General features: G+C 39.6%; 1 protein-coding gene across 6 annotated transcripts in view; it reads right to left on the reverse strand.

Moving 5' to 3' along the window:
* The window catches only part of LOC136443933 (multiple epidermal growth factor-like domains protein 6), a 107,395-nt gene that overhangs the window by 30,315 nt on the left and 53,220 nt on the right, over positions 1-23,860 (reverse strand). Inside the window, exons 1-4 of one of the 6 annotated variants that reach the window (XM_066441313.1) lie at positions 23,704-23,839; positions 10,130-10,252; positions 6,332-6,460; positions 5,265-5,327 (exon numbers count right to left, since the gene is read on the reverse strand). In XM_066441313.1, coding sequence (XP_066297410.1) covers positions 5,265-5,327; positions 6,332-6,460; positions 10,130-10,252; positions 23,704-23,725 — 337 coding nt within the window. In that variant the 5' untranslated portion in view covers positions 23,726-23,839. Of the gene's footprint in view, positions 1-1,291; positions 1,667-5,264; positions 5,328-6,331; positions 6,461-10,129; positions 10,253-23,703; positions 23,840-23,860 lie in introns of those variants that run through there. The other 5 variants (XM_066441308.1, XM_066441309.1, XM_066441311.1 and 2 more) reach the window with 5 other exon arrangements.

The raw sequence follows: 23,860 nt of genomic DNA on the forward strand, positions 1-23,860 counted from the left end.
TTCTTATGTATGTTCATTCATTCAGAACATTTCTTTGATTTTTGCAGTAGTCCTAAAGGCTCCTAAATACTTTTAACTCCCTTACTTAGTTGATTTGAACATTTAGCATTTTGAAAGATGAATAGCCACATGTCCCACACTGTTAGTGTTTTACATCTAATAATTGTTATTGTTATTTGCGATTGGTCTTCATTCAAATTTGCAATTAAGTTATCATCATAACTTAAAGATGGTTAAGATGGTTAGATTTGTCTTTAAAAATCAAGATCAAAGATGAGAAGTTTGATGATGACTTTCTGCCAGGCAAAAGTCTCAGAAATTTTGGAGCATAATCTTGTGGCTTGCCTCTTCTTTCAAGCAGCCTACAAAGCCTTGGTGTCAGTTGTCTGTTTAAAACTAGAGTTCAACTGCAAAGAAAACATTGGCTGCCCTCTAAAAATACAGAGGTTGCAAAAAGACACAAACCGTTAGAAAGTCCATTTGCAAATTCCAACCAAGTCTAGCAGAACAAAAACAGACTTGTCTGAGGTCAACTTTTAAAGTCGGAGCAGCGTCCACCAAGGCAAACTAAAAGTAAAACCTGATGCGACTATCATTGAGTAACTTTAGCACTTTGTTTTAATAGCACATAATATTGATAACAAAAATTCCCTGGGTCTTAATAGCACATACAGTACACAGATTGTTGTAACCTGACAATTTTTCCTTTTCCAGATAAAAATTGAGTCTTTAAAAAGAAGGAAATTGCAATGTGTGGAAAGCTAGGGGCAAAGAATTGACCTTGCTATCATGGTGAACCAGAGCTCTCCTTAAAAAAAGCAATGAAGACCTTATCAAGGTTTATGTGAAATACAATGAAATGGGGAAAAATAGTCCTTTCACTTTCATGGGCTTGAAAAAACTTTTCCTAGTAGACTGAAATTCGGCCATTGAAGAGAAAGCAATGCAAAATGTGCCGCACCACTGATTCCTACAAAGGAGGCACACAAGTTTACCCTCGATCAATTAACAGTAAGTTTAAAGACATGACTCAAAAGTAAAGAAGAGTGACAATGAACCATTTCAGTATTATCAGCAACAAACCTGGATGAAAGAAATTATCAATTTCAACCCCCTAAGAAGGCACACAACCACCTAAGTTATCAACAACCTCTACTGCTCTAAAGCAAAGCATCAACCTAAGAATGTATTGAAGGATTTAAGTAAACAATCCGACTGTACAATTATTTACTTTAAGTACAGAGAAATGGCAATGAACCAGTCTTATGTAGACTGAAGTAAAGAGTCCTACCCCTCCAATTGGTACACGGCACACAACCCCGACATCGCCCGCAACCCCTTCTGTATCCACGGCCGTCGACGATTCCGCAGGAGATCAGTAGAACCAGGAGCCCGACCGCTCGCCACACCGCCATCACCGCAAAAGTTTAGACCACAAAAAGACGACTTAAACCCGCGAGTAGCAGTTCCAGCTGTTTCACGGAGAAACAATAGCAAGGCCAGATGTACTGACGGCGGATGTAGAGTTTGGCCTCACCAGGCTGTGACTACAGAGTTCAAGACTCCCAGTAGTGACAACAGTGAGTTCTTCACGTGTCAGCGACCACAGAGAAGAGCAGCCAACTCCGACCAATTGGAAGGAGGACGGGGTTTGGAACTGAACTTTGATCGGATGACTAACAGCTGAGGCAGCCGCTGAGCCTGGCCAACAGAACTGTTCAACACAGAATCCCGGCAGTAAATATACAATGAATGGGGAACAGGCCTGAAATAGACACGGTCCCCTTTGTCATGTTAAGAGCTGGAGATTCTTGCAAATACCAGCAAGGCAACGCAGAGTTATCTTCCTGATTCTTGGCAGTTTGTGAATTGCAATTATAAAGAATGTTGAAAGAAACTTTAAATCTTTTTAAATGATTTTAAAAAACTGATAGGGCAAACACCTGGCACAGGCAACCACCACCAGTCACAAGCCTCATTAAAACAGTCCCGTCCATTTTTACATAGTTAACCTAACACTGTCCTGAGCAACCACTTGTTCTCAGCAACCATTTTTCCTTAGTCCATTGAGTTGAATCCAGGTTTGACTGTTCATGTAACTACAAAGGTCAACATTTAGACTTATAAATGTATCATGTCAATCAAGTTTTCTATCATGTCAACTAAGTTTTACATGTTTTGCTCTCAGAAATTTTGAACCTGTTTTCTTGATGCTTTCTTAGCATTGTAAACACTTTCAATGTCTGAAGACCACAGTATTGACTAGGCACAGCCTAACCAAAGCTGCAGAGTGCTTAGTGTGCTCTTTTTTGTAGGAGTCATTGTAGGTTGTTTGCAGTTGCTCCTTCTTGGAACTTCTTTTCTGAGGTTTGCTTAAATCCACATCTACATGTATGTGTACCTCTTGCAGTAAAAAAGACTACTTTTGGCTGACACTAATGTCATGTGTGGCCATGGATGGATTTGCATTCTATGTCACTGTCCTGACATTCTACAAATATAAATAAAATACATCTAAAGCACCAAATTGAGGATGCTAGTGACTGCATTATAGACAGCAGAAGCGTGCTGGGTTGATGTGTACATTTCGTTTCAATCTTTCCCATTACAATGTATTTACAGCAACAGTTGCAGAGTTAAATGGGATGATTTAAAGAAATGGAAATTGTCCAAATTTGCTGTTAAACACTGTGGCACCAGCCCAAAACACAAGATTACCTCAGTAGTTAAAAAGCTAACATTCATTGACAGTGATTTTTTCTAAAACTCAATGAGGGATATTCCAGAAACAACTGGCTTCTGTGTCATGGCTATGTAAGTTATGTATTTTGACAGTTTCTATGATATCTCAAAATTCCAAGTTGGTGACTTCTCAAGCATGGTGGCAATTAGCTTTCTTGGCATGGCATTTTGCCCACGCTAAGGAAAATGGATTTCTGACATGCAACACTGGCCCTTCTGGCACAATGTAAGACATATCATATAAAGGGTCATGTACAAGCATCATCATTTCCCCATATTTGTATCTTTTTGGCAAAGTTTCAACACCCTGGCAGAACCTCAACATCTTAATTTTCGGGCACTTCTTAGGGTTCAATCAAGTCAAGAGGATACCTTGGCCTGCTGAAGGCGAAGTCAGATTAATTTCCCGTTTTAAGGACACCTGCGGAGTGTTTTTCAGAGATAGGTCAGGGAGCAATCATTTCTTTGCACGAAACAGGAAGACAGCCGACTTGGCTGCTTTTCTTCCAAACCTAGTTTTGGCCACGTCAAATCGTTTCCTTGGTTCTTTGATATCTTAAAGAAACCATTTATGAAGAGGACAACACAAAAACAGAAGGCTGATGTTTGCATCTTTGAAACTCAATCTCACTAAAATCCGTCAATCTCGCTAAAAACCGTTTGATGCACGGTGGATGTGTCATTTTTGGGTCTTTTTTTAAACTTTCTCTCATGAAACAATTTATCAATTCTTGACTAACAGACAAAAATTAGGCTATTTCTATACAAATGTTTGTTGTTTCTTGTAAGGATCTGAGACAATAAAAGTACCTCAAATTTCTAAAAGTTACCAGATACAGAACACCCATTGAAGCAGAATTTCTGTCCTGTCCTCAAAAACCCTCTTCCATCTGAACTAACATAAACCTGGCATTCCACCACGCTCACCCATCGCTCCGCGGCGATGCTTGTCTGCGCTTACCCAACCCTGAAAGATTCCTCCTAAAATATCCTCTCCTCTGTTGGCCACACAACTTGACTTAATGAATGAATGAAGACCACTATTCAAACGTAATCGAACAAATCAAATGAATCGTCCGCTTTTTGTAGATATGGATAATATCCTGGAAACTTCAAATTGCCTATCTCCAAATGGATGTAGGGGCGAAAGATTGTAACTTTTTCTGACTGCTTCGCTTCTGACAGTCCAAATGGGGCAAGGGACTGGCAGTCAGAAAACGTTATGATCTTTTACCTCAACATCTTCTTGGAGATTAGCTTGGAAATTCTATATAAGACTAGAAAAATAACCAAAGATGCCCAAATTTTGGAAATGAAGGAGGAGGAAAACACTGTAAGAATAGATCATTTTCATTTCATACTTAAAATAAAGAGAGCAATTCATTCTCAGATTCTGAAGGTAGAAGAAACCTGTGAAAGGCCTAAGAAAACTATGTTGTGTTTTTTCTTAGGCCTAAGCATTAACGCTCTGAGCCTCAATCATTTAAAATGAGCCCAGATCTTTTTTCGATGTTTTCAAAATCGTGCCAGCATGAATGAAGAAAGAAAGAAGCTTGTGTGGCCGTAAGGTTACCCTTTAACTGAGGAGACCACCAGAGCTCTCCAGTCAAAGTGTGCAGCTGTGCAGAAAAGTGCTATTGGGAAATAAACAATGGAGACTATGCTCGCTAAAAGGCCTCTGGCCAACCGGTACAATCAATTACTTCTACCACTAGCATATAATCAAATTCCATGATCACACCAAACTAAGGCTTACTTTACTCACACAATGAACATGTGTTGTGCAACAGTTGTACAACAGTTGCTACAGATGTGAAATCACAACATAGCAACCCAACTGATTCCTCTCTTTCCAAAGAAGCAACTGTCAACTACTGTACAGTAGCTATATTTGTAGAATAGACAATAGATATTGTGTACATTAACAGGCTAGCTGGTCTTCCAGTTTAATCAATTACCTGTGTAATAACCTGATAATTAAATACCCAGGGTACCAGACTACCATGTCAACTATTCCTGTCACTTATGCTATTCTAAGAGCAGGCCTCCAATCGAGACAGCTGTAAGAATACACAGCAAGACCTGCACTCAAGTGAAACTGAAAGGAACATTTTCTAGCAAGTTGAAGATATTTCTTTCCTACTCTTTCCCAATAGTGTTGTCAAGCTCAATATAACCTTTCTACATCAAGTTATGTTGAAAGGTTAACGTCAACTCACATATTCCCGCTAGGTACCCTCAGATTACCACATTAAAAATCAATGACTAAAGAGATCTGCTAGATGCAGCATCAGTAATCCCAGAGGGGTGCACATTTCAAATATCCAGGTGTGCAAGACATTCTTGAGAAGGCCTCCATTTCAACATTTTAATGTGGTGGTCTCAGGGTACCTGACAGAATCTGATTTGTCAGAATTTGGTACAGTATGCGTAACAGTCATGACAGTTAGTAATACACAATGTTAGCCAATAGCATCTAAGACAGGTTTCTTCCTGGCCTACTTTCTTTAAGGACATTGTACCTGGCTCAGATGTGGTATTTGCTTCCCTCAGTGGTAAGACTTCCACGGCCAGCCTGAGAGTTGCTGTTAGGGGAGGGGGGAAATCCCAAGGCCCCAAGAGGAGGGAAGAATGAGAGATGGAAAACAAAAAGGGTTATGGCAAATCATAATGAAATGAAGCAGATAAATGGAGGATAGAAATGTGAATGTATGGAAAAAGAGCATATTTTTTTATCATGAAGATGTGAACATTTCCTTAAGGCCATCTGAAAACATTGAGGTGTAGCACGGACAGCTGACAGGAAATTTTGCTGTCTAAAAATAGTAGGAAAAGGATGATTGACATCATGCAGAATAATCACAGTAAAGAATTGTTTTAACTGTGTACCAATGACCAAAAAATGGCAATGTTTATGAATCAAAGTACTGTTCATGTACCAATATCTTTCAGATGACCTCCTTTGCATATGTCATTTTAAATGAAAACTGCCAACATTTAAATGTGCAAAAATAAAATTGTAAAAAAAGAAAGATGAAACACAGTAAATGAGAAATGAGATCCTCTTACCAAGCATGCAATGTATAAGACACCAGTATTAAATGTGGCATAATGAAATTGTACAATGTAATATGGAAATGTATTGAGAAATAGAGAAAATTAGCAAAATGGCCTTGGCAGTGACGTGTGAAATGTCAAGAGCATAGAGATACTGTTGAAATTCCTTGGGGCCCAGAAATAACACTTTTGTCGTCCCTGCTGTATAACAAAGAAGGCTCTGCCCCTGAGGTGTCGCCAAAAATGTTACCTGTAAACTGTAGGCCTGCAGTCACTTTTCACTCACATAATGTCTGTGACCAGTGTTAAATAAAAATGCATGTATATTGTACAGTAGGTTGAGGGTCTAGATAGGTTGCACCCTACTTCAGCAGGGCTGCATCCTCGCTCGGCAAACCCATCAATGTCATCAATACCCTGAGAACCTTGGTCCAAAAAGGGCAAGACTGATGCCAGGAGGGTTTGCCAAGCGAGGATGCAGCCCTGCTGAAGGAGGGTGGGTAGGTTGTAGGTAGGTTGCATCTTGACGTACAGTTACCTATGCAACTCCTGCCGTCGGAGTGGAGCCGCTGCCCCTCCGGACACTCGCAGTAGAAACCGCCCTCTCTGTTGACGCACTGGTGCTGACAGCCGCCGTTGTGGATCTTACACTCATCCACATCTGGAGAGGAACACGAGATGCAGTTATAAACAAGGCCATTGCATGTTCAGGACAAAATATTTAAAAAATGGAAGTTCTGCTGCAGTACCAAGGTCACACAACAGGGGGGCCAAAATCAACCTTGACCTTCATCTTTCCAAGACTTACCCACATACCAAATATCATCATAATCCATCCGGAGGTTCTTATCTTATATTGACCACAAATATCCATCATGAGGGTAACAAAAGCCTGCAGTTTAAAGGAAAGCTGCTAGGGGGTCCAAAACCATACTGTTTATTCCCCAGCTTTAAATGTCAGCAGTGCCACTCAAAATGTTGACAATAGAATGTTCAGAACCTGAGATCCCAAACTGGAATTCCAGCTGAAGCACCTTAAAAAAGGTGCTAGGAGGCCCATAATGAAGCTTTGTCTACACCGACCCACATACAACATTTCCAACCGATCTATCAATACAGTAATTTCTTGAGTTATGTTGTTAAACCACACACAAACACAAAAGCTATACTACTGATCATGAAAAATAACCTTCTTGGCAAGGGTACTGTAAAAAAAAAGGAATTTGTTGAAGACTACAATTAAGTTTTGAAAATGTACCCTTCCTTTAATACTTCACCCTATTTTCTCAATTCCTAACATGTTTTTCTCATCCCCTACAGGAGTCTGACTGAGACTAAAGCTTCAGTGTAAATCAGACCTCCCTGTCCGGTATGTGACAGAGAAAGTGTCCGTACACATCCGTGGAGCACAAACACATTCTTCCCTTTGGTGGGTAAACTTACTTTTACCTCGGGTCAACAACAACAAAGCCAGGTATGTTGTCACTAACCCCGACTGACGACAAGACCAATATACAAAAGAAACATGGGTGATCTCTTTTTTCAGAAGGCTTGGTAATGGTCCATTTGGAGGCAATCTTGTGAAAAGCTCTTCTTTTTAAGTGTCATTCTCCTTCTTCCTACCAACTTTCTTAAGAATTATCTTGAAGTAATCCACTACCTTGTTGCGATTCTTCTCAACCCTCCCCCTTCATGGTTCTCCCTGTTCTTTTCTTCTAAGTTGGTCGGGCCAAGTGAAAATACAGACATTCAATGTCTTATTCTAGACACATGTTTGACGACATACAAACCTCTTTAGGTATGTTGATACAGAACAGAGTTGCCTTACAACTGCACGGTGGTGGCACAGAATGGAACCTGCTTGCTTCGAATAGTTTACCATTCAGTAAATGAAGCTACCTTGTTATGAAAGTAAAAAGTCTATTTGACAAAGTCTTTTTTCAAGTCTAACTTTTTTCTTCTTTGACCTTAAAATTCCCGCAATGGTCACCATGTTTAGTTGCTCAGCATTTTTCATACTGCTTGTTACAAAAAAGTTTGAAAATACTTTTGCAGTGGCTGACACTGTGAGGTGCAATTCCACAATCTCTCACTAGGTGGGGCAAGTGACCAACCAACACAATCCTCCACTCACCACCACCCGTTATCTGCATGTGCCCAGCAAAAACAGCACAAATTTGTATCCAGTTTGGGAGTGTTTGTTTATTTACCAAGAGCAAAGCTGTTTGGGAGTTGTCATTTCTGGGGTGTTGGTCAAGTCTTAATGGGGAGACACTCCATCATGGCTGTGTTTGTAAACTCCCAGGATGGTGTTTATGTTAGGGGCTACTGTACAGCAACACTAGGATGGGACCCACTAGGTTGGACAGAGACAGATTGGAGCTGTACAAGTCGCTACCTCTGCTAAGACTTGGCAAGGATATTCTGCTTTCATCTGCATTTCTTTGCCTGTCTGTTTGCTTGTTTGTTCGTTTGGGTGATGGCTCGAAAAGAATGCACAGATATACTGCATCTCTGATTCTTTTGCTGTGAGAAACGCTACAATGACCACATTGGCTAAGTGATGAATGAAGCTAGCAATTTCACAAAGTTTGTAAGTTAGTTGGTTAGTCAGTTAGCTTGCAGGATATTGGTCAAAGAAAGAAGAGACAAAGTTTTGAAACAATTTTAGATGCATAACGTTTTTAATTACCTTAACTACACCATGTTCATTTGTGAGAATCACTGAGATGGTAAAATATGCTGCCATTAGAGAATTTTTGTATTTCTTGTGTCAAGATCAAGATTTTTCAGGGAGCTTCTGAAAAATCCTGGGAGCTGTTGAGGAAAAGAATTGCATGATGACCTTTTCTTGCCAGGATCTGTTAGAGCTTTAAATTTGAGCTGTTGTGTAAAAAGATAAACGTGACGTTGTCAACATGCATTACAACTACCCAGCATGTTTTCAACAACCTTTATTACATGGCAAGATACCGATCTAACGAAAACACTCACATACAAGGGTCACCATCCAGCACATTCAGTTAGTCACACATGTTTAGTTCCTAGGTTTTCGATATTTAGTTTCGTCCCCTTGCAATGTTTGGTTGGCAGTGGTGTCCCATCTGATAAGGACAGCCTGTTGACCTCCTGGCACAAACCTTAGGACCTGTTTTTGCCTATGAAAACACAACTGCCCTACATACCCCAAACCTCTAACTCAAGCCATCCATATGGCTAAATCGTATAATACTTTTTCTTACAGCAAAGCTATTCTATGGTTACCTAAGCCCATTGTCCAATGTGCTTTTATTCACAAAAGGTGGAAATATGCCGAAAGGAAATCAAATACTGTGAATTGAAAAATATTTGCAGTGGTTTAATGTTTGTGGTTTCTGTTTAAATCAATTTACAATAAAAAATCCTCCTCCACTGTAAATTTTATAGCTTTAGGATTTAGGCAGACAATTCAAAAGAGGGGCCTTTAACCTTCTACTCACTGAGGTAACCCTTTGGCATCCAATTTGTATTGGTTATGGGCTTTGAGGAAGGGAGAAGGCTAATCCTAAACATTTCCTTCATGCATGAAGCAACCTCAGTTTAAGCCAACACATTGTCAGGTTTCTACATCAGAAAAAAAAGCTCAATATCTGGTTTTCAGCTTTTGCACAGACATGACTGAAGCTTTGTAAACTTTGAGAGTTCAGACGGCACTTCGGAGGTGATACGAGCATCTTAGGGCACTTGACCTCCCAGTGGCCCGTCTTATCTTTTATTGTGTATACACACTCCTGCTGCGGTCTGTCTAGTGTTTCCTTAAAGGGTGATTATGGGGTCCTTAAGGAATGACTTTCACAAGTCGTGCCCTCCTAAGGCAAAGGTCAAACAACCAAATTTAAAGGCTGATGGGTTTATGGAAACCAAACTACTGAAACTTGATCTTTTACTAATTGTACAGAATTTTTACGAAAACTGCTTTGATAGAGCCTATAGACTACAGAATATGTAAATGTCAAATTGGACCACAATATATAATAAGCCAAGGAATGGGTCAAACAACCCATTTTAAGGCCTGATGGCTTTATGGAAACCAAACTACTAAAACTTGATGTACAGAATGTACATTTTAATAAAAAGAATAGAGAGACAAAAGAAAAAAGACAGCAGATCACAACATGGAAAACACTACAATTTGAATATCTATATTGTTTATTAGTCCATTCTTTATTCACAAAGGACAGTGTTTTATATGTTTCTTGCGTCTCTATGATTCTTATTAATTAGGGGTAGGTGAAGCTGGGCGAACAATTATTAATACAGAAAAAGAACAGTTTTAAGAAGTGAGGCTTACCTTCGCATGTCTTGCCGTCGTCTCCCAGCTTGTACCCGGGGCGACACCTGCAGTAGAAGCTGCCGATGGTGTTGTAACAGCCGTCCTGACATCCTCCGTTTCTCAGCGCACACTCGTTATCATCTGTAAGGACACAACATTAACATTCATGAAAAACGGAAAGCATACCTTGAAAACATAAACGTAGTACACAATGTCACAATACACAATGTATATGAGACAAACGAAAAATGAAAATTGTATCTTTATATCATCATTATCAGTATTGTTTGTATGCTCAGTCTGGGATACATGTATGTACTTTAATCATCCGTGGTGACAAAATACAACGTATCAACATGAATGACTCATTTGCAATGAAATAATCAAACAACATGAATATGAACAATAAATAGAGACACAGCCTTATCCTGTCAAGCACACTTAAAAGTTTAATCCTCCACAAGTGCTGTGGTTTTACGTGTTCCCTGCTCTATTCCACAAGAGCAATGACAAATCACAGCTGAAAAAATCCCTTCCTGAACACCATTTCCAGTAGCGTGCAAGTCACGTCAACATTTACAGCTGGGATTCGAACTCCAGACCTTCTGGTCCGGAAGCAGGTTCGCTAACCATGCGCCGACACACTCAAGAATGAACAAAAATAGCCTCCATTTCGACCTTAATGCTTGGTTACACCGCATGAACGTGATATTATTGATAACGTCCGCGCATGGATTTACTTTGGCCGGCTTCCCATAAAGAAGTCACTGACATGAACATGCCAGGGACACTACAATCTACCACAATGCTTGATCGCGCCTCTGTGACAAGCTACCACAATTCGAGAGGTTGCTGTGGGCAGTACTTATGACCGGTTACAGCCCTATGTTCCGAAATCCCTATATTCCGAAATCCCTATATTCCGAAATCCCTATATAGTATGTTCCGAAATCCCTATGCCATATAAGTTCAAAAACCCCTATCGAAATGTTCCAACACACGGCCATATTTCTTAGGAAGAGTCCATGACGCATCTAAAACTCCGTTTGATCGTTTGAAAAAGATTGGATTTTTCTATATCAGCTTTCGAAAATTTCGAGATTTTTGCATTAGTTATAAAAAAATTCAATTTATTTCAACTAGCTATCAAAAACTCTTTTCAAAGAAAATTTCAAGATTTTTTTATAAAAATCTCGAAAATCTTTCATATTTTGATATTTCATAGTCCAAACTGTCTGAATGCAGGTATTCGGAGAATTTAGATATCAAAGATTAAGATATCTAATGACCTCGCGCCAGTTAGATATGCAATTGAATATATATATACTTTTTAAAAATATAAGGAAATGAAAAAAAATTCACTCATACATGAACAAGACATTTGCGATGCGGTTCGGCCTCTGGTTCAAATTTAACAGAGTTCAGGATCTCCCAAATGGCACAAGAGAAGAGTATCAGAGGAAGGTATAGGATCTAAATCTAAATGCCACCATGAACCTCGTTAAGCCACAACTCTCTACCGAATTATGGCCCAGAGTTGGAACATTTAGTTACATATACTATACATTTATATTCACGTTGAATTTCGATTTTATTCTGTTAGATTTCGGAGCATAGGGATTTCAGAACATAGGGATTTCGGAACATAGGGATTTCGGAATCTGTGAGCTCTGTAAACTAGCGAAAAATGAGTCAGTATGCATGTCAGTAGCTAATAAGACTATTCTTGACTGCCAATCAAAATGATGGGTTTGAAGGTATAAGATGATGTATGTGAGCAAATGCAGTTGAGATTTTATGCTATAGTTTGTGCTTCCATTGTGACTGACATGTTCATTGGGATATCCAAGGATTGGGGTATCTTAGAGGTTAGACATCTTGGCCTTCTTAGTCATCTACTCAAGGCACTGCCAGAGAATGAGAAAATACACATTGTACATGTGTCAGAACAAGGCAATTACATGTATGTCAGATGTGGGATTAATATAATTTGTCCTCCATGATATCAACTTTGAATGGCAGTTAGCTCAACTAGCGCGCTCTGCGGTTGAAAGTAAGGACAAGTTGGTGAGCTTCTAAATAAACACACTTTAAGATGATATTTCTCACATCTGACCCCAGTGGCGGAGTGGCAGTTATGGGACTCATGCCATATCGGAAAGGTCGCAGGTTCGAATCCCAGCTCAAAAAATAGTTTGTCTTGGGCAATGGCCAGATCTGTCCCTCTGGTATTCGTATAAGAAGTAAATCAAAATCAACCCAGAAATGTATAAACAGCACACACAGGAATCCCGTGTCACGATATTGCGATCAAATGGCGGGTGAACTCGGAAGCTTGACTGAACCTGGGCATCAAAGGGCTGAGCTATCCAGCTCTGGCATTTCAGTTACAGGCCAAGGCAATAAAATTGGCTAATGACACGAGAGCCTAGAGCAGGGGTAGAATTAACCTTCTTCCTAGAATCCTACTGCAGGCTAATTGATGCAAAGCATTTTATTGGTTACAGCATAAGTTTGCATGCTAGCAGGACGAGGGTTAAAATAACCAGAGGAAAACATGCTTAGCCTCATTTCACAATAATGAAACTCTTTAAGATTTAAGAGTAAGTAAATAAGGAAATATTTTGAACTTTATCATATCTAATATCACAAGGCCCATCTGTTCATATGGCTTGTGAATACATGGACATAGTACTGCTTTTCATTACACACAGTGGTTTAAGGTGGCGATTTCAGATATGAACAAAAGTATATCATAAAACTTATTGGTAAGAAAATTAAGGTACTCAAGTTTCTTTTAGGACAGATACCTTTTTCGAAAATGTTCCTAACCTGACAGACAGATAGTGATCTACTGATACCCAAACCCAGAAGCTCAGGACAGTCCAAATATGTGACAGGGGTGTGGGAGGTCAGGGCAAAAATGTCACCTTACAGAGTCATCCAGAGCACTACTGACCATCTGTCTGAAGTTGTTTTCGTTGACCAAGCATTCTAATCCTCGGCTGTCAAAAGCTGTCAATCACTCTGTGACATCTGACTGTCCAACCATCATTGACACACATTCCACCTGAGATAACATCAGCAATAACAGAAGGGCAAGGACTTTATTGGTTTAACCTTAGTCTATGACATCATGTGACCTCGATCAACCGTTGACATTCCTTTATCATCATGTGACCTTGATCTGTTTTCCTGTGACCTTTATCTTCAAATCAGGTGACCTAGATCTACAAAATCGTGGAATAATGTGAGGATCAACTGTTCTATAGTTTATATTCCAAGACTTTCATCAATTCGTGGATCAAGCTTGGAAGGTACTGTAAGTTGAGATATATTTAGCAGCAGTTTTATGGCTGTGGTTTTTGTGTTGTCCTCTAGCCGCAAGCTCAACATTCCCCATACACATAATTTTCTGTCCTGCTTTTCATTACTTCAGTTGTTTCAACACTGCGAATACCTCATTTCACTTCCTATTACAATATTAAGTCCCCACCAGTAACAGTAAAGGTTGACCTTGTTGTACAGACACAGGGTCACCGACCACCATCACTGACCACCAGGCCACACACAACAAAAGACTGGAACATGAATGGCCAGTCTTACAGGTGATGTATTACAACTGTCCACAAATGGTTGCAGGAGTACAAAATTATACAAGGTGGGGGGAGACGTCTGTTTCCTGTCTTCTGGACGCTTAATAAGGGGCATTCGTAGGACGTCATCCGGACTAGAAAGGAAAAACCAATCAGGGTGGCACCTTAAGGAAACAGGTCATACATCACTTTGTCGGAATATCACCAAGGTCGTGAAACTGTGACCTTGAACAATGATGCCAATGTTTGCTTAGTGCAGTTGGAATGCCTAGCTCACCTGGAGGGTGCTGCATGGCTTGAAACTATCCTTCTCATATCGTGCACATACTGTCGTAGGGGATTTTCGTAACATTGAGAGAAAACTGTGTATACAATCATAAAATTCTTCATAACTGAAGTTTGGTTCATAACAACTGGCCCTGGATTTTTTGCACCTACAAAATTGCAAGCTTGCAAATTTTCTTGCAGGCAATTTCAAGATCTATGAGCAAATTGCAGCATGCAGGTGAGTATTTCAAACCCCAGTACAGTATGTGTGAGTTTCACATCCAATATTGCTGAGCTGATCCAGGCATGCTGGTCCACAGGAAGTCTGGATTAGTCAACTTATCAAGGGGCCAGCGGGCGCTCTTTACTGCTGGGTTAATGGCAGGATGTGGCTTGAAGTACATCTTTCTTTATAAGATCAGAACCAATGCCCAGTTAGAAACCTGGGTGCAGATGAAATAGCGGACAGGTCTTACTTAACTGGTGGGCTAATGGCAGGATGCGACTTGACGTACATCTTTTTTTATCAGATGAGAACCGATGCCCAGTTAGTAACCTGGGTCCAAATGAGGTACCAGTAATATATTACATGTAAGACGGAGACAGCAGGTGCTCTTAACTGCTGGGTTAATGCAGGATGCGGCTTGAAGTACATCTTTCTTTACAAGATCAGAACCGATGCCCAGTTAGAAACCTGAGTTCAAATGGGGTACTGGTAACGTTTCATGTATGACAGAGACATTGAGCACATGTTGTTTCTCAGATCTAAGTTAAAAGGTAATGCTTACTAGTAACTAGAAGTTAAGTAAACCATTAGTTGGTACAGACAGTTCCAAGGGGTGAATAAGTCCAAATCCTCCTCTTGCTAAATTTTTAATTCACAACACCAGGGAACAACCAAGGAAACAAATTGGTGTGGCCAGACAGGATGTGGCTTGAAGCAATTTTCTCACAAGTTGCCTGGTGAGCTGAACCCTGGGCCCAAATTAGATTCCTTTCTTACTTCACGTTCACATTCAATCATACCTCTACTAACGTTGACATGTACATTGTACTTGTGTAACAGAAAGTAATTTGAGATTGTCACTGGTGATTCCTTCAAAATGTATATCATAGTTAAGTGGACGTCATTTATAATGTTTTAATTGCTTAGTGCTGTTTGCTTGTAACTGTTCACACTTATGACAATAAAAGGAGGCAAAAATCATCTAGCTAGAATAGCAAAAGGACTTCAATGCTATTTCATGATGTGTTCTTTACAAACAAGCTACACCTATAGAAATACTTTTTTCTTTTGACAATTACTAATGCTTAACAGTTTTTGTTCCGATTCCAGGTCTTTCGTTTCTCCTGCATTGAAAGTGACATTAACAGCCTTGATACAATTACTGGTAAGCCCCAACTGCAAAAGCTCTAAAAGACTTGAGAGGTTGCCCAAGGACACATTCCTCCATCCCTCCTTCATAGTAAGGACTCCCTTTAGTTACTCTGCCTTTCTTATTAGCGACAGACACATTCCTTCACTTTCCTCTGAGATGGTATCTGACTTCCAAACCATATTGACTTCCTTGCTTATTAGTAACAGTCTGGTCACTGCACTTTGCTTAAGATAATATCTTAGGCCACACAGACTTGATTTTCTGGATGACATCATCTACAAACTTAAAATCTGACTTTATTTCTTTGCCAATGGATGTTTTTCAATAAACGTGCACATTCTGTACATATATAATTTTGACAGTTTCACAGAAATTACTGTATGTATAATCCTTTTGACACAAGTTTATGAAGGACTTATATTAGTGCACTATGAATATCTTAAGTTTTAGTGCTCATATTACACACACAAAATTAAAAAAAATATATTCAGTTTACGTTAATTGAATCAGAACAGTCTGGTTACAAATGAAAATGACAGAATATTCTATATAAAATAATATTGGGCTAAAGCAATGTTTTCTTAAAAAAGGCAAAATACGACCAGCCATCCTCAATTACGGTTAAGCATATTGCTTTTTCAAGCAGCTTGTAGTAGTGCAACACAGCTTCGCAATGGCTCACTTTTTAGCCAGTACATCTGGTGTGTTGGGTTCTTTAACTTGTAGAGGTTTACACCTGACACTGGGACGTTTTTTATCATGGTACATGTACAGAAATAGTTGCAGAGGCTAGAGTGAAATCAGGGAACACAAGGACGTTATCCTTCAAACCAATCCTGAGTGCCTTATTAGCAAAGGACATGTCTCAGCACTTTCCTTAAAGATGGTATCTAAATCAAAGACTAGATTCACTTCCGTCCTCATTAACAACAGGCAGACCTCTGCATTTTCCTTTCAGATGATATCTAGGTTTGAAGTCAGGTTTTCTTTATCTGTACCATGTGTCGCACCAGCTTTAAAGGAACCATCCTTGTTACAGGTAATAACTAATATTGGCTTGTTAGGCCATACTAAGTCAATATTTTGGATACCATCTTCTGAAGATTCCAAATCTGAAGTTTGAAAAAAAAAGTTCCTGAAAGGAACTCTCTTTGATATATTTGGTCGTTTTTCAATTATGGGTTCAATAAAATATATTCTATGTGGACAGGTAGTTACTATGGACACAACACTTGTATGTAGATTTGACTGTATCATCTTTTTCTACTGGTAGGGACAGGTAAAAATAGAATGGGCACATGGATGTGATCCATGAAATGAACTCTGCCTGTCTGTTATCAGTCCCACATGTTTCCCTGGCTTACAATGGACCACCTTTGTAAGATATGCTTGTTATATCCTGTGGCCCAAGGTGACCTATGGTAAGTCCTTAAGGTAGAGGACAGATACCTTTGCGGTCAATGCCTCACAAAGTTAATATGCTGGCTTAACTGGTGGATGAACATGAGAACAGGGTCTGAGGGAAAGTCTGTACCTTGGTATATCAAGTGAGTTTCATGGAGTCAATATAATAATTTTTCCCCTAGTCTCCTGTCTTCATCTTGCCCTCTTTTGTAGTGCCTACTGGCACATAGGGCAGCAAGTTTCCTTGCTGGATCAGTAACATGGTATATTTTTACAGGGAGGTGTTGCTAGCCCTTCCCCTTTAACATACTCGAGGTACCTCCTTGAACGAGGTCCCTTCCTAAAGACAGGTGCAGCCCCAACCGAGATGTCCTGGCCCGGGATTTGAACTCGGGTCTCCCCGTTACCAACTAATTTGAACCAGGGGCTCAATTGTGTTGAGCCACAGTAACATCCAACTACTTGCAACATTTTCCCTTTAGAAGATCTGGGAACCAGAAAAATGAATTGGTGTGGCCCAAAGTTCCTCTGACAGATTTATAGGGCCTGACTTTAGTTGGAAGGACTGAGGCCAGCTGCCAACTAATTGAGGAATGCAATCAAGGCTGTACAACTCTGGATGCCTGGAGGGGGAGGGGTAGTTTTACGCTGGTAATTTTGTAAAACACAATGGCACCTGTTGCAGACTAATTCTCACCTAGGGGCATAGGGGACGGTCGACCCACAGGAAGCAGAGATGTGGAGAGGTAAGGAAGGGGAAGGTACAACAAGTCTTTGTACAGAAAACATCATCAATGTGCTAGTTTCTTGATTTCATGTTCGACTGGCATCCACCCTACATTAAGTACACATGTGAATTCCTTAATCTGAAATACAAATGACCTTAATACTTCATTCTATGTGAAAATTTCCAGTCACACAGTTCGAGATCCTGTAGCCTACACCTAGCAACCTTGTACTGCCAATTTCATGCTGGTTTATGGACAACTGGTAAGAGTATAACATGCAAATTAGTGATAACTCTTGTTTTCTGTCACTGTTTTGACCCGACCCTCATAAAACGTAAAAGACCATTTCAAGATCAAGGTCAGCCACATCTGGTTTGCTTTACCAGCGGATAAGAACTTAAATCTTCAAATTCTTTCATTCAACCAAAGGTGTAAATCCTGTGTTAGTGTCCTCGACTAAACTGTGGGTCGCCAAAGCACTGATTACTAGTAAGAATGTCTGTCAGCTTCTCATTTACATATTGTAAATCATGAACTTTTCGCGGTGGTTTTACATTTGCAGTGAACTCTCACCACAGACTCATTTCACTATGAACATTAGTCTCTACCAGACTAACAGCGCCGGCTGCATAGGCCCGATAGGGAGAACATTTGCCAGGGGACTTTGGCCATGGAGGGTTTCATTAGCAGCCGCAGTTAGGATTGCCTATTGGACCCTCTCTCTGTAGCCGACTCCCTTCATACAATTCCCTCTATTTGGCTAATTTTCCCAGCGATCCGCGGAGCCTGGTAGAGGCTAATGAACATGCTCTGTCTTGCATTGTGTAATTTCTACTGCAATCTAAAAACACTGCAAATGTATCACTTCACCCTCTACAAATGAAAAGAAAGAGTCCAAATCAGCAAATGCCACAAAACAGTACCATTAATGATTGTTTACTATTTCTTGATTCTTAGTTAATTTTTCTGCTGATCAATAATGAATTGATCATAACTACTTAGAGTTAGAGAGATTACTAGCCAGCTTTTTCAAAATAATGATCATTAAACCAAAATTAAAAGGTGAAGGTCTTACCCCCCCATAAAACATAAGCTACTGTTACTTAGTGTTAGTGTATCTTATGTTTATTTATCCAGATTAATGATCTGTGTAAACTAGGGAAATGAGAGTACAAAGTAGAGTGTGTGGACTACAGGTAAGTTTTTGAAGCTTCCTAAGATAAAACTTTTTATGGGGTAAAAACATAGGGCAAAGAGATACTATTACCTGCAAATTCATGTTACCCATAACGTTGAAGTGGCCTTCAGGTGACCATTGCAAGAAAGAAAAGAAAAAGAAAAATTGTGTGACAAGGGCATTCATAATATACAACTTTCCGCAGCCTGTAATGACTTGGCATCGGTAAAAATCTTTTGCGAATATGTTCTTCTATTTAGAGAAGACTCTTGTGGGGAGTTTGAATGAACAAGACAAAACATAACCAAGAGAAATGTCGAGGGATAGGTCAGGAAGATTGCTGTCAGATTACACATAGAAAGTTATACCAATTTATCAATGCAAAACTTTTTGAGCTAAACCTGGTCAAAAACCAAACAATATGCAAACCAATAGCCTCACTCAACCAATCCCTTTCTAAACAAATATCGATGACCTGACTTAAGTATGGCCAATAAGGTGTGAATAGTCCTATCTGCTCACAAATACAAACACTCCAGCCATTCGCACCACATCGCCAAGTACCTTCTGATGACAAATAATTGTCCTAAACAAACAAACAAACACCGGGGTGTGAAGCACCAGTTAATCCAGCCACTTCACACAACATTGTTTGCACAACGACTTGACCAGGAGGTGAATTATCAGTTATTTTGCCCCCCTGTAGGCCATACAAAATTTCATCATTTGTTTGGATTTCCTTTCTTTGTAAGGAAAGGCTAAACATGGCAAACGTTCTCCCATCTCAGTAGGGAAAGGGTTAAAGGACCACAGCCCCCATTTCTCGTTATGTCATTTAATTAAGATAAACCAAGGTAATAAAGATGCAAAAATATATCAGTGTAGACTGGAGTTTTTTGTGGCTGCAAGTTGTGATGAAAAAAATCTACTACATGACTTTTTTTACCAAACATTTTGAATTCAGGTGTCAGTCATTATTGAAAATATCTGAAGATCAAAAACCCTGGCTTTTCGATAAAACCAAAAAAACACCTTCTTTTTCTTCTTCTTCACAGGCCACACTGAGGAGTTTATCAGCTTAACAGCTAATTAGATTTCTGACACAACAGTTGTTTGAGTGACCCAGAAGAGATGTGCAGATGAAGCAGATGATATGTTTGTCCAGCCTACAGAGGAGACCTGTAACAATAGGGAGGGTCTGGGAGTCTGACACCGTTGTTTACCCAGGATACACCTTATCACTCATGACCCCACATAGGAAGGGGGCTAAAGATTTTATCTCCAAGCAGATCTTTGGAAGGAAATCCTACCTAACCATTTCTGGCTGCCTTACTTTTGTCTTGAGATGACTATCACTTGTAAAACTCATTGCATTGCAAAGCTTCAGATTAATGTTTAATAGTGCCACAAAACTTCATGAAAATAAGAGCCCCTCCTGAGCATTGAGTCTGAAGGTTTTCTGTCTCAAAAGTGTCTCAAGAAGATTTTCCTCTCTAGAGATCTGCTTGTAGATTTCAGGGGTGCTTAGCTTTATCTTCTTAATTTATCTGTGTATGTCTAAGAGAATAAGACCCAGGGGAGTAAAACACCTTTCCTTGCCCTCTGGGTTTCCGTTGATTCAACAATGGTCAAAAGGAAAAATCTAGAAAGCACTTTTAAACCACAGACCCCCACAAAGACAGTAGAATTCAGATGCTGCGATCTACAATCTGCATTTAGAAAGGAAACTGCCGGTAGGATCACTCTACATGTATCTTGCAACTGTTGACCATACAGGAAGATTTCCTGAATCTTTCTCAAAAGGTTTCGTTTGTTTTCATGGGGGTGACTGCAGGGAGGCTCCTGACTACTAGTATGTTCACGCTGACTTCAGTCGGGAGGCCTAGGTGTTATGATAAAGTCAGGAAGGCAACGATGTAAAAGTTAGGCACCTGGCTATTGATCATGGAAATAAGATACCTTTACCTACGAAATCAATTGGAAATCGAAATAGCTCGCCTGTGCCTGGTGCCTTAGGCCAATGCCCACCCACAGAAAAGATAAAGAAGTCTTCCCTACCTCAGGGTCTAAGTTGATAACACCTGCAAATACAGCATTTTCTTATCTTACAAAGATTTAAAAGCATTCTTGAATGCAACATCTAATCCACACTTGTTCCTTCAGGAAAAAAGCACTGACAAGAATCGTAAAAATTCTGTCATCATTTCTTTCCATTTCTACTTAGTGTTGATTGTTACCATTGATACACCAGCAAACAACAAATAAAGGTGTAGACATAACGTCTTTAGAGCTTTGAATAATCTGTATAGCTGGCCACCTCAGTACAGTAGAATTGGGAGATTTTTATCTGCCAACAGCTGTGTGGTTAGTTAGCTTGATATCCCTGACTCTAATCTGCTGACAGTAACATAAAACACCAGTTAAACTTGGCGAAAGCAAGCTGTGTTGTGAGTCAGGGGGAACAGTTAGCTTTTTGTTTGTAACAAACTGGCTGCAATCCATTTTCATTTCGACAGACAATGTGCAAACTTGTTGTGTAGGTCTAAGACAATGGATTGGCAGATTCACAGTAGGTTGTACTCTACAGGACTGTAGGTCTAAGCAGTAGCGTGCAAGAAGGTGAAGAACAGAGTTGGGGGGTCTTGTTCTCAACAATAAGAGACAAATGCAACATCTTGAACTTGTTGAAAAGATTTGTCTGGAACAAAAGGATTTTCCACAGTTCTCTGTACAAAGCTGCCAAACAGCAGGACACCCCAAATTGGATACCTTCACTTTCACTACTGTCAATCTTAATATGTTTGCGGTGGTATCATTTTTGCAGTGACCTTTTTTACGGCAAAACTAAAAAGATTTTCTTCTTATTTCTACTGCAATACAGAATTGTTTCAACCAGGAACTTCGAACACTACAAAAACGCTATTTCCTCTCTTACCTCGAAATTAAATCCACACAAAAATAACCGAATTTACAGTATCTGAATTTGCTGGAAAGTTGGCATACACTTGACTTTCCTTCAATCTTAAACATTTTCAGTGTGTCTTACCAGTGCCAGGGTAAATAACAGCTGGGCATTAGTACTGACCAATGGCAATGAATATACATTATAACCTTACAATGGACTCTTTCATATAAAGCTTGGACGATTTCTTTTGATCTTAATGTTTTCTCAAGTTCGTTTCCAGGATCTTAACAATTTCATTTGGACTCTTCCAGTGTTAGGGTCAATGGGACTTGTGTGTAACAGTTGGTCTGTGAAATTCAATCTGGTAGGGTTGAATATGCACATTGTGATTTTTACAAAATGGGCTTTCATGTCAATCTTGTATATATACAGTTTTTGGCGACGCCTCAGGGGCGAGCCAAATTTTTACTATATTGTGTGCAGATTGCAAGAATTCTAGGAATTGTACAGGAATGTGAAAGTCCATGGGACGATAACTCAAGAATGCCTGGATGTATTGTCTTCATATTTTGTAGGTGGGTAGGTCTGTGGAAAACCTTGTAATGATTGGATTTTGGGCCCCCTAGCGACTTTCTATGGTACTGCAGGGGAACTTTCACTTTTCAAATCTCGTCTTCTGAACATGCTATAGTCATGATTTTTAAGTGGTGGATAGCTCTTTGTTAGGAAAATATGTCCTGTAGATTTTGACCCCCTAGCGACTTTTTTGGAACTGCAGGAGCTGATTTTGACTCAAACTTTGAAAGAGAATAACGCAAGAATGGGATGACGGATCATCATAATTTTTGGTGTGTAGATATCTTAAGTGATGATTTACATAATCATATGCCAATAATGCAAATGAATATCTGATTTGCATAATTAATGGGGGCAGTTAATAAATCAGCTGCATTCTATTATAGGACTCTCAAACACATGACATGTGTAACTGAGAAAGAGATAAATATCGATAGATATCAATTATGCAAATTGATACTTAATTTGCATAATTAATGACAAAATACTAAAAATCCATAGTGGTAAATGATGGGGATTTCATTTTTGCACCATTTGGAAGTTAAGTAAATCTGGCCACTATTAGACACAAATCTTGCATAGAGGGCCTCATTTACATAATTTATGAGGAAATGGTACGATATTTTTTTTTGTGAAAACAAGATTTTCATACATTGGAGAACTTGTGTTATTTTGGTAGAGAAGATGATCGACTGATATGATCTATGCCGAATTATGCGAGGTCCTTATTTGCATGTGGGCTAAAAACGAAAACGTTAACAGAGACCACCGTCGCCATGGCAACATCTTTTTATGTTGCCAATCTTGTTGTTAGTTCAAACATTTTCTTAAGTCGCGGTGTCCGTCTGATTGAAGTGTGGCAAATGTTATCCAAACTTTTGTAACAACACCTGGGTCTAACATAAACTTTTCTTCATGCAATCTGCAGAAGGATGTGTCCAATTGCATGGAAACATTTCAACCTTGAACACAGTATACGTTTGTGAAGGTTTAAGACATCTAGGAGTAAAGGATGATATAGATTGAATCAAAATAATGTCCACAGTAATCTTTCTTATCCTTTGAAACAAAATGATATAAAGAAAAGATGGCTTATCTAATCTTCCTGATTTTGCCTCTGAACCCCTTATCCAACACCTTATCCAACACATAATATGGTGCTCAAGACTGTCCCAGAACATGTGCTGTATCACACAGTGCCAGTAGTTCTGACCAAACACCTTCGGGACTATCACACTAACTGAGACAGAAGCAAAGTCATTCCTTCAGTCTAAGTAGGGCAACTCCCAAGGACAGTTCCCTGAACCATGAAGTACTATCAAAGCACCTTCTTGTGTTGGGTTAAAGTTTAATTTACAGCCCCTAGTATAAAAATGGCTCGCTTTTCCTCCTCAGGGTTTAACAGCTCGACCTCCCATGATTCCCCCCTCCTGGGTTCTCACCAAAGGTCACAGGAGGTGACATTGGATCTTACCTGGAGGTCATCTTTGACCTTGCCTGTCACGGCTTCAACTTTTCTCAACCTAAGAACAAGATACCATAACATAACATTGTACTCACATGTAACAGTATATAGCCTCATCACTTGGTATCATACAGTGGTTCTTTGTCAAATTCCTCTTTCACACAGGAAGCCAACTAAATTCAAGGTCATGTCTCAAGATATTGGTGTTGACCTCTTGCTGATATGTGAAAATGGTTCCCTTCCATCAGCTGC

This window comes from Branchiostoma lanceolatum, chromosome 10 (genome assembly GCF_035083965.1).
Source record: "Branchiostoma lanceolatum isolate klBraLanc5 chromosome 10, klBraLanc5.hap2, whole genome shotgun sequence".
Lineage (NCBI taxonomy): Eukaryota > Metazoa > Chordata > Leptocardii > Amphioxiformes > Branchiostomatidae > Branchiostoma > Branchiostoma lanceolatum.